The sequence below is a fragment of the Betta splendens genome, chromosome 19 (assembly GCF_900634795.4).
Source record: "Betta splendens chromosome 19, fBetSpl5.4, whole genome shotgun sequence".
Classification (NCBI taxonomy): domain Eukaryota; kingdom Metazoa; phylum Chordata; class Actinopteri; order Anabantiformes; family Osphronemidae; genus Betta; species Betta splendens.
The window spans coordinates 6,753,352-6,764,722 of record NC_040898.2 but is presented as its reverse complement, the minus strand read 5'-3'; the positions used below and the strand labels follow the sequence as shown (position 1 = coordinate 6,764,722).

At 41.8% G+C, this 11,371-nt stretch overlaps 2 protein-coding genes across 2 annotated transcripts in view; one reads left to right on the top strand and one right to left on the bottom strand.

Annotated features, from left to right (window-relative positions):
* The first annotated feature begins 470 nt into the window (after positions 1 to 470).
* LOC114850878 (sulfotransferase 2B1-like) lies at positions 471 to 4,072 on the top strand. The gene is made up of 6 exons (XM_055504360.1): positions 471 to 890; positions 1,682 to 1,893; positions 2,030 to 2,156; positions 2,237 to 2,332; positions 2,421 to 2,600; positions 2,798 to 4,072. Exons 1-6 carry the CDS (start codon positions 752 to 754, stop codon positions 2,905 to 2,907), a joined length of 864 nt encoding a protein of 287 aa, XP_055360335.1. The 5' UTR covers positions 471 to 751; the 3' UTR covers positions 2,908 to 4,072.
* A 1,392-nt stretch (positions 4,073 to 5,464) lies between these two features.
* LOC114846539 (NACHT, LRR and PYD domains-containing protein 12-like) overlaps positions 5,465 to 11,371 on the bottom strand; it is a 6,064-nt gene continuing 157 nt past the window's right edge. The window contains exons 2-8 of the mRNA XM_055504627.1: positions 11,052 to 11,183; positions 10,434 to 10,607; positions 9,875 to 10,048; positions 8,987 to 9,160; positions 8,137 to 8,310; positions 7,016 to 7,189; positions 5,465 to 6,364 (exon numbers count right to left, since the gene is read on the bottom strand). Coding sequence (XP_055360602.1) covers positions 6,355 to 6,364; positions 7,016 to 7,189; positions 8,137 to 8,310; positions 8,987 to 9,160; positions 9,875 to 10,048; positions 10,434 to 10,607; positions 11,052 to 11,183 — 1,012 coding nt within the window. The 3' untranslated portion in view covers positions 5,465 to 6,354. The remainder of the gene's footprint in view (positions 6,365 to 7,015; positions 7,190 to 8,136; positions 8,311 to 8,986; positions 9,161 to 9,874; positions 10,049 to 10,433; positions 10,608 to 11,051; positions 11,184 to 11,371) is intronic.

Below are 11,371 nucleotides of genomic sequence, written 5' to 3'. Positions count from 1 at the left end.
GCGGACTACACGGCTGCACCTATCTACATATTCATAACGCCGCAGACATGAGTAGTGTTTTTTTATTGCTCATCACCCCATACCCAAGCAAAAGAGGAAGGAACAATGTAAAGCATGTTCACAATAGACAAGACGGGACCCGGTTGCTCTTAATTGACTTAAGTTCCAAAGCAATGAGTGGGAAGTTGGTATAGGCCCCAGCATGTCCAGGTTGTACAGGCTTGACTGTAGTGCAAAATAGCATAGTTTGCATGGAACGAACGAAATGTACATGTGATGTGTTTATAGGTGAACGTGATTGTGGTGCTGCACGCTACGAACAGCCGAGAGCACGTTTTTATTCCCTCAAATCCAGCAGGTAGTGAAGTGAAGGGTGCGGTCCACGCTCCGTTATTTCCTTCCTGCACCACAAGAATGACAGGAATGTGACTTGCGCTGGAGAAACCTACCTGAGGGGATCCTGCAGGTTTATGATGACAGACTGAAGCCGCATTTTAAGGCTGTTTATAGTCATTCACGGGCCCTTTACGTTGTATTTATGTTACAAAGTTACATACGCAGTGTAATAAAATATATCAAAACTGCTTAAACGTTCCTGTTAACCTCGCCCATCCACGTACACGTGACGTCAGTATCAGTTAAATTCTGATCCGACGAGCACGGGCCGGAAGAGGCGCGAGGATGCGCAGAGGGAACAGCAGGGACCACTTGAAAGACGCCGGCGTTGGATGCTGAGTCTGTGCTTTGAACCATGACCGAGGCAGAGTTATACACTTTGTACAAAGGCGTGTATGTGCCGACACTGGTCCATTCTCCAGACAGCCTCAAATACTATGAGGAATTTACCTTTCGTCCAGATGATGTTCTCATCGTGACTTATCCCAAGTCTGGTACGTTAGTGTCTCACTTTTATTACTGCTGTGGTGGACGTTCTGAGCTTATGATTCGCATTAAACAATAGCAAAAGTCTCGTTAGTCCACAATGTTTTGTTTGTTTAGTTCAGTGCGCGTATTATGACTCATGTCAAACAATAATTTGACTCTGGTTTCTAAAACTAAAGAAAACAAACTCTTAGAATTTAAAGCTTCGCGTGCGTCTTGTCTCTCGCGTCTGTTGATTTAAACCACGTTGTTGCTTTGTACCTGCTTTCCCCTGTTTCGTTTCATGTTAGTGTCGCGTAATGACAGAGCAGTTAACGTTTTCTAAGCGACAAACACTAGAAGCCCGAAACGAAGACAAGATGAGCTGCTCTGAATCTGGACTGAGAGCTGCCACCTAAACTGCCCAGACTCCTTTAAATGTTATGTTAGTGATAAAGTTATAAAAGGTCTTTGTTACCGTATTTTTTAGATCCTGTTTATGTGAGCGATGACTTTGTGCCCGTGTTTAGCTTCTAATTCTAAGTAGATTCTGATACTGTCTCACGGTATCAGATGCTGTGAGATTTTAATTTGGGTGATTCTCCTTTATTTATTTTACTCTTTTTAAAGTACTTTGATTAACAAAATGTTGTTTTTAAAGTGCTATATAAATAAACTTCATTTGATTTAATTTGATAAATACCTAAATAAATGTCACTGAATTTAGATTTGAACAGCATTTTTAAAGATAAAGAAAAGTTCCAATTTAACCAACAAATATCAACAAAAACAAGTCATAAACCTGCTTTGTTTCATCAAGGTACGACTTGGATGCAGGAGATCGTCCCTCTGATCGTCAGTGGAGGAGATCCAGCCTCTGTTGAGTCTCTGCCCAACTGGGACCGTGTTCCCTGGCTGGAGCAGAACCAGGCCTGCACGCTCCATCTGGAGCAGAGGGCGTCTCCTCGCGTGTTTGTTACACACTTCCACTATAACATGATGCCAGCATCTTTCCTGGAAGCCAAGCCAAAGGTCAGTGATGTCATATGTGTCATTGCACAGCTTCAGAGACTCGCAGTAGCAGATAAACGGTTTAGTGTCACTCTTGGTCAAAATACAGGTACATGGTGGTGCGTGATGTGATGATGTGGCTTTGTCGTCGCTGCAGGTCATCTATGTCATGAGGAACCCCAAGGACGTGTTCACGTCCTGCTTTCACTTTTTCGGCTCCACCTCCTTCCTGGTGAAACCAGGACCACAGAGCGAGTTCCTCCACAAGTTCCTTAACGGAGACGGTTGGTTTTTATTATAATATCTCTGTTATAAACGACATGTAGCCCCGTTTAATATAAACTCTGATGTTTTTTCATTGTAGTCATGTTTGGCTCATGGTTCGACCATGTGAAGGACTGGCTGAGTGCTGGCAGCAACGAGCGAATCATGTACATCAGCTATGAGGAGATGATCTTGGGGAGTTTTATTACCACTGATCAGCACAGTCTGCTAAAATCTCTTTGAAGCTTTTGATGAATTTTGCCTTTTTTTCTTTTTTCTGCAGGACCTGAAGGACTCTGTGAGCAGAATGGCTTTGTTTTTGGAGAAGCCTCTTGATGCTGAGGTGATAGAGAAGATAGCCGACCGATGCTTGTTCAAGAACATGAAGAAGAACAACATGTCTAACTATTCTATGGTTCCTCGAGAAGTCATAGACCAGACGAAGTCTGGATTTCTCAGAAAAGGTGTGTATCTGTAGTTAAACTCACACTGTATGCTATTACATCATCTCTATTTATTTACCCACTGGTGCTAAACATGTTTCTTATGACAATGTTTGCCACTGTGAATATATATGAATGCAGAGTCAACACTGATGCCTTGTTCTTGCATAACTTACTAATGAACTTATATTTAGTTTTTCTTGTATGTGGTGTTGCAGGAATAGCTGGAGACTGGAAAAACCAACTAACAAAGGCGGAGGCTGAGCACTTCGATGCAGTTTACAAAGACAAAATGAAGAATGTCAACTATAAATTTGTGTGGGAATAAAATTCCAGCTTTTGCTGTAAAAATGAAACATTTTGAGTTGACAGTCACAGTTTCAAAAATCACTAATATATTGAAACCAAAATGCAGGACATCACTGCTAAACATTGTCATTATTTTTAATTGCATAAGGTTTAATTTGTGCTTTAGAATGATAAAACAAATGATGAATGATGATAACAACTGTATTAATCTGGTTAGAGAACTATGCAGCTAAAACGTCCTTTAGATTATGTTGCAACTAGTGTTTCAGCACGTACATACGTAGACACGTAGCTTCCTGAAACCATAAGGCTGATGCTCACACCTACTTCTTATCATGAAAGTTCAGCTGTGCAGAAAAAAGAGCAAGTGTCACAGTCTAGATCATTTAGTCACTGTAATCACTCATTTCCGGTTATTTATTTTGTCACCACTTCCTGTCGCAGTCATTGGTAGTTTCAGTCAGCCTTGCTCCCGGTTCTAATCTACTCACCTGTCTGTCATTTAGTCATCACCATTTAGTACTTAAGCACCACCTCTCACCCCAGCCCCTTGCCAGATTGTCTTTTGTGTCCTTGCCAGCAATCCAGCGTTTTGTATCCGTGATCTTGAAACCCGTGTATGATCCTGTTTTGTACCTGACCACGTCTCCAGCCCAGCCTGTGATTATCCTGCCCTGCCGTGAGTTGACCCTAGCCTGCCTTGTGACTACTGCTTGTCTAGCCCTGCCTGTACTGTACCTGCCTGCTCTGTGTATCGACCTTTGCCTGCCTGACCACGAGAGCTAGTAAACTGCGTTACCACCCAGTCTTGTCTCCGCTGTGCATGTGGGTCCGCTACCTCGAGCGCCGTGACAGCAAGTATCAGAACATCTGCCTCAAACGGTTCCTGTCGGTGACATGTTGACGCTGTTCTATTTCAAGATGTTCCTGTCTGGTTCTGAATGAGAATTTATAAGAAGTGCTTTAATCCATGGTTGTTTTAAAGGAAAAACTATCATGATGAGTGGAAAGGACTAATAATCAGGATTTTAATCATGCAGCATTGCCCCAGGCATCGTCGATGGTCTCTAATTAGATTTGGTGGCACTAAAGTTGTTATGAAGAAGCACCTCAGAGTCACATTGCTCTGTTTGTAACAGCATCTTTACTTCTGATCTATTGTAATAAACTATAAATAGACGTCACACCTTGGCTGGGTGGTCTTTGTTGCATCCTTGACTCTTGTGATATTCTAAATAACTACTATGCTCTATAGCAGGGGTTCTTAAGCCAATTGACCTCAGGGCCCAGATTTTCCAGTTCAAAGTGGCCCGGGGCCCATCAAAACACTAACACTTTTATTTCAGCTGATCCAAATCAGAATTTTTTAACAAGCTAAAACCTTACGAATATGATACATCATGATCATCTCCAAAGCATTTATTTTATATGTAAATCTGCACATTTTATTTTATTACTTTTAATTTCAAAAATATATATTTTTTAAAAATTAGAGAAATTCTGATGAATCAAATGCTGCAGTAATAAAATAAATACATGTAAAATAAAAAAAAAATCAAATTGATTAAAATATAATTAAAATTAAGTGCGACTGAAAACATTGGATTAACGTTAAACCTGCTATTGGATTCAACAGAACTAGATCTTACTCTCCCAATCTGTGACAAATGAATAGCAACAATAATCACAACAACTCTCATTATATTAAGCGTCTCCCTTAATGAGACACTTGCGCCTGCCTCTCAGACATGATCGGACCCAGTCTGAGTGGAACGGGGGAAAGGCTCGTTTCGTTGGACAGCGTTAGGCCACTCAACACACTGGGCTCTGCCTCGCTACCTCCGCTCAAAAGGCCAAACTTTATAAAGTCAGGTTTGTATTTCACACAAGTTTAGCCTTTGAATAGAGGTCGGCACTACTTTCACCTTCATTTGTTCGTTTTAAAAACTTGTCCATCTTCAGCCAAGCGTTTGTGGCTGACTTCTTCTTCTGCTGCGATTTAATGGAGCGTTTTAACAACTGGCTGACACCTCATTGCCACCTAGTGGCGGAAAGCTGCATTACGGCCCCGCGGCCTATAATCGCAGAACTGACTTTTTTTGAGGACCACTAGTTGCTGCTTGGGGCCCAAGGATGGTTAAAAATGACTGCTCTATAGTACAGTGTGTGTGGTGCATTCAGTAACTGTGTGGATGAATGTAAATGGATACAACTGTCTGACTCACAGCCCGACCTGTCGCTTCTCTCGCTCTATTAAATCTCTTGACCTCTCATTTTTATTCATGTGCGTCTCGCTCCTAACATATTACAGGTAAAGTTCTCGGTGAATCGTGTTTGTGGAGGGAATCTCAACCTTACGAAGAGAAGGAGAGGAACTTGAGAGAAGCATTGCTCCCCTGTGAGTGGGTGGTTGACAAAGAGGAGACGCAGTTTGAAGAGGGGATGCACATACTTTGTTTAGTGCCACAATCAGAATCTTTGTTTTAAATAAAAGGTGTTTTGTCTTGATCCCAATTAACAAAAGTAAGTGTCAGGAACTGCTGAAGGATGGACACAAATGCACAGCTCGGAGGCAGTTGAGTTTAATGAGTTTAATTTGAGACTTGGACAAACAGGCTGAGGTTCACGCACACGGAGGCGAAGACAGGGGGAGAATGAAAACGCCAAAGTGCAGCAATGAGGACACAAACGTTGTTTACTTTATACAGTACCTGAGCTGTAAATGTGTCTACACTCAAAAAATACTGTTCATAATAGGAAAAAACAAATAAGAAATATCAGGTTTATTGAAACATTTCCCCAACAAACATAACAAAAATAATATATTAGAGGTTGTTGTAATGCAATATATTGGGCCAATACAGTGACACTGTGCCAGTCAGTATTTCCAAGTGCTTTTTAAATGTGGGCAAAAATTAAAAAAATAGATTCAGAGTGTCTGTCAACCTGTGATGCATCTGAATCCAGTGCATCATGGTGCAGTCCATATGTGTTCAGTGCAGAACACAGGACCTTCTTCCCATGTTTACTTTTTTGTTCAGATCTGACCAACAAGAGGAGAAATTGTTCTCGCGTAGTTTGAAGTCACGCTTGGAAGCCAGATTTTGGCACGCTTGGATTTTCTGTGTATGAAACAAAACTGAACCAAGGAGAAAAGTTTATAAACTCCTCAAATGATTGAATGTGTGAAATGACCCTAAGTCCTCAGTCACTGACCTCTAGCGGAGCCTGAAGAAGCATTACAGTCACCACTGACCCTAATATCAATATAATATAAGTTCTGCACCACACATTTCATTGCCCACATGGTCCTGGTGGACTGGACACAGAGCAGCTGGTCTCAGATCAGGTCAGACTGAGAGTCGTCTCCACTGGTTTTGATTTCTCTGTCTTCTGGATGAAGCTCTGCTCCCAGTCACATGGATCAGTCGGAACCGCTGCACGGGAACTTCTACTTCTTCATCATTTACCTCCAGCTGCAGAGAGAATGAGAGAGCAGAGAGCAGATCAGTGAGTGTCTACAGAGACTCCCTTCATCATCTGTCACATCCAGGACAAAGAAAGCTCTGCTCGTGTTCAGAGCAGAAGTGGAGCAGCTGTGAAGCGGAGCAGCTTCCTTTCAGCTCATCTTAACGACTTGGACTGAAGCATCAAGTCTGCTGACTCTGCACATTTCACTTCAGTCCAGTGAAAGAAACTGCTGAGTCATGGCTTTAAAGACGACTCCTTCTTGGTCTATTACAGACAGAGTCGCTGTGTGGTGACCAACATCTTCTCTGCTTTGAAACATCAGCTGACACAGAAACATGAGAAGCTTTGGAGCAAACTAATGACAGAAGGACACAGACACAGATGTGATGACTGGACTTCAGCAGAGGTTCTGCTCTGGACCAGCACCACATGGTTCCTACATTGAACCATAGTTCTATCAGCCAGACAGCTCTGATATCAGAGCTGATATCAGAGCTGTGACACACATGAAGCTGACCAGTAGTTAGTGTTAATGCTACGACACTTTGATGAGTAACTGGAGCTTTACAGGAAACACTGGATCTGTGCTGTGACACTGACTGAGTTTAGTCCAATACTGCTGAAAGCAGCACAGACTGACTCCAACTTCTACTGACCTCAGAATCTGCAGTCCACAGTCTGGACTCTTCAGCAGGTCACGAAGAGGCTTTACTGATGAATCCTGCAGCTTGTTTTCAGTCAAGTCCAGTTGTGTCAGATGTGACGGGTTGGACTTCAGAGCTGAGGCCAGAAAATCACAGCTGATCTCTGACAAACTGCAGGACACCAAGCTGAATAAAGAATCAAAGATGTGGATCAAAGTGTTAATAATGAGTCAGATTTGTCCTGATCACTGATGTTTAGTCTAAAATGAGCAGAGTGACTTTGTGCTTGTGTTGTTGTGTTGTCATGATCTGAGCTTCTACACATCATCCACATGTCAGCACAACATTCATACACCTGTTGATGTCAGCACTGATACACAACCTGATGTTGACCTCAGTCACATCTGGAATTAGTAGCTGAACTGAACTGACACACACTCACTGACTGGCTCCTGTTTGGTGCCACCTTGTGTTTTTGTGCAGTGGTTGGGTTCTGATGAACTGGACTTTGTTCTAATGTGAACTGGCTGTGTGGAAGGAGCTGTGTTCAGCAGGAGCAGTTCTGTGTGGGCTTCCCGTGTTCTCCCTGTGTGTGTGGGTTCTGTTCTGGTTCTGCAGCTTCCTGCCACAGTCCATAGACCTGAAGTTCGGCTTCTTAGCTGCTGACTCTAAGCTTCCATAGGTCTGATTGTCTGTCTGTGTGTTGGACCTCTGATGGACTGGTGACCGGTCCAGACTGGACTCTGCTTCTTGCTGTGTGTGACAGCTGGGATCAGCTCCAGAACCATGCAGACCCAAACAGGACAAGTTGTCTGAATGAGGATGTACATGTATAGATGCAGAGGGAACCAATGTGCAAACCATGACTGGATATTTGGACTTGGACAAGTTTTTGTTGTTTCATTAATCTGTTGTAAAGGAACTTTAGGAATTTTGGGCTTAAAAAAACATATAAAAATATTGTTTTATATTGATGTTTGTGTTTTAATGTTTAATGTGCACTCAGTGAAACCAAAGTGATCAAACTATAAGTGATCAAACAAATCAAACTATTAACTGTTGGAGGAGAAACCTGACAGTTCCAAAGCAGAACCGCAGTCAGAACATAGAACAGTAACATTCAGTGAACTCACTTCAGATTCTCCAGTTGACAGTGACGACTCTCCAGAAAACCACACAGATGCTTCACTCCTGAATCCTGCAGGTTGTTGTTTCTCAGGTCCAGGTGTTTTAGATGTGACGGGTTGGACTTCAGAGCGGAGACCAGAGAATCACAGCTGATCTTTGACAAACTGACGTGACTCAATCTGAATAAAGAATCAAAGACGAAACAGTAGAAAACAAGTTGTCAGTCAGTTTAAACCATTCAGTGTCTCATGGTGTCGTCATGATTTTCTCTCAGATTCTTCAACAACATCTTTATGTCTTTATTGTGATTCATTGGTTTGTTCCACGTTGTCTTGATGGAGACAGAACCAACAACATGATCCTGACTGAAATGTTCCTGTCTAAACTCTGATAAACACCAGTGAACTTCAGGCTTCGTCACCAGCAGAGAACAGAGACACTGACTCCACACATGCTTTAGTGTGGACCAGTGTCGCAATCTAAATTAAATCAAATATGTTAATTAAATCATTAATAATTAAGTTAATAATCATATTTGTCCTGATCACTAAAGTTTAGTCTCATACTGTATTTAGCTCTGTGTGTCCTGTTCTGCAGCTGTTGCAGATTCTCTCCTGCTTCTATTTGTTCCAAGAAGATTCTCTGTAGCTGCTTTATACAAGAGTCCCAGTCAAATATTCTTTACATTTAAATCAGATTTTTCTGTTTTAAACAGTAGTTCACACTTTCCCCAACCTACTTTATGGCATTAAACAGTTGAATGTGATCAGTCCTGAAGGTGATTTGACCTCATGATAAACCTGCTACAGTTTACATCACATGAATTTCACACAGAACTAAAACATGGAGTCTGACCTCAGAGTCTTCAGTCGACAGTGACGACTCTCCAGGAAACCACACAGATGCTTCACTCCTAAATCCTGCAGTTTGTTCCAGCTCAGATTCAGTTGTGTCAGATGTGACGGGTTGGACTTCAGAGCTGAGGCCAGAGAATCACAGCTGATCTCTGACAAACTGCAGCCACTCAAACTGAGTAAAAAATCAAAGATGAAACAGTTGAAACCATTCAGTGTCTCATCATGTGTTCGAAGTTGAAGATGCATCAGAAAGCATATGTTGAGAAACTAGAAGGTCCAAACATCAGAACCAACAGGATGCAGGTTAAAACGGTAAAAAAAGACTTATTAATATTAATGACAACACGCTGCTGCTTCAGCTCAGAAGTTGTGTCTTCAACTCTGCAGCTCAACCACTGGCTACATCTGGACTCACTCATGTGGTGCTGACACATTTATCTGAGCTTCTACTAAAGATCCTGATGAGTCCGACTCAGGTTGTGGACACATGACAAGTTCATAGAAACATATGGAAAATGTTCTGATTGATTAAATGACATCGTCACAGAAACATTTTATACTGAGGAAACATTTAATAGAGTCAAACTGATGGGAAAAAGTCAAACAAGCAGATCCAGACCTTACTAAGACATCTTGAAATCGAATGTTTGGGTCTGAACCAACATTATGGAGCCTTAAATGTGTTGGAGCATCAGCTACTGATTTAAAGAAAATAATGAAACATAGACTGAATAAAACTAAACAGTGAATGGACAAAACTATAAAAGAAGAAAACAGACTTCATCATGAAGAACCTTGGTGTGGATCAGTAGAACATCAGTCTCATGTGTCAGAACAATGTTCACATTACATCAAGCTCACACAGAACTAAAACATGGAGTCTGACCTCAGAGTCTCCAGTCGACAGTGACGACTCTCCAGAAAACCACACAGATGCTTCACTCCTGAATCCTGCAGGTTGTTGTTACTCAGGTCCAGTTGTGTCAGATGTGACGGGTTGGACTTTAGAGCTAAGACCAGAGAATCACAGCTGATCTCTGACAAACTGCAGGAGCACAAGCTGAATAAAGAATCAAAGACGTGGATCAAATCATTAATAATGAGTCAGATTTGTCCTGATCACTAAAGTTTAGTTTAATATTGAGTTTTGTGTGTCCTGTTCTGAAGCTGCTGCTGATTCTCTCCTGCTTCTATTTGAACCAAGCAGATTCTCTGTAGCTGCTTTATAGAAGTGTCTTAATTTAGTCTCAGACAGTTCTATGAGTCACTGTTAAATCATCTTTACATTGATTTTTCTGTTTCAAACTATAGTTGGTACTCTCCCTAATTTACTTTCAGACAACAATTTGAATGTGATCAGTCCTGAGGGTGATTTGACCTCATGATAAACCTGTTACAGTTCACATCAAATAAATTTCACACAGAACTAAAACATGGAGTCTGACCTCAGAGTCTTCAGTCGACAGTGACGATTCTCCAGAAAACCACACAGATGCTTCACTAATGAATCCTGCAGGTTGTTGTTACTCAGGTCCAGTTGTGTCAGATGTGACGGGTTGGACTTCAGAGCTGAACCCAGAGAATCACAGCTGATCTCTGACAAACTGCAGCATCTCAATCTGAATAAAGAATTAAAGATGAAACAGCAGAAAACAAAAGAGTAAGTTGAAACTCTGTCTTCATGATTTATTTTCACAGCTTCTTAAATTCTAAACTCTTTATTATGAATTAAATAAATGTTTTCAGCTGAAGAAAGTTCAATGGTCACCGATCCAGTCAGATGGATGTTCTCTCCTATGGTTCTACATGGAACCTAGAACCTTCTGTAGCAACATGTCTGCAGCCTCATATTCATGCTCCTGTTTCCTGCTTGTGTCTCTACAAAGTGACATCATTGTCTGACAGGAAGCATCACACACAGGTTGAAGTGTCGCCTGTTGATGGAGACGAATCAGACGCCACTAAAGATCCTTCAAACATGTGGAGACATGATTTACTCTGAGTCTCTGCTGCTGTGTCACATTTAAAGAAAAAGACACCACAAGCACACAAAAAACACTGACCTCAGAGTCTCCAGTCGACAGTGAGGACTCTTCAGTCCAGCACACAGAACGTTCACTGAGTCCTGCAGGTTGTTGTTACTCAGGTCCAGATGTGTCAAATGTGACGGGTTGGAATTCAGAACACTCCTGCACCTTCTTCACCTCAGCCCCCTGTAGTCTCACTGTTCTACATTGACCCCTCTCATTTAGACACATTCTGTCTTACTACGATTGATTTTCATGCCTATTCTTTCCAGAGAAAACCTCCAACTCTCCAGCTGTTCCTCCACCTGCTCTCTACTCTCACTGCAGATCACAATGTCATCTGTGGAACTTTAAGA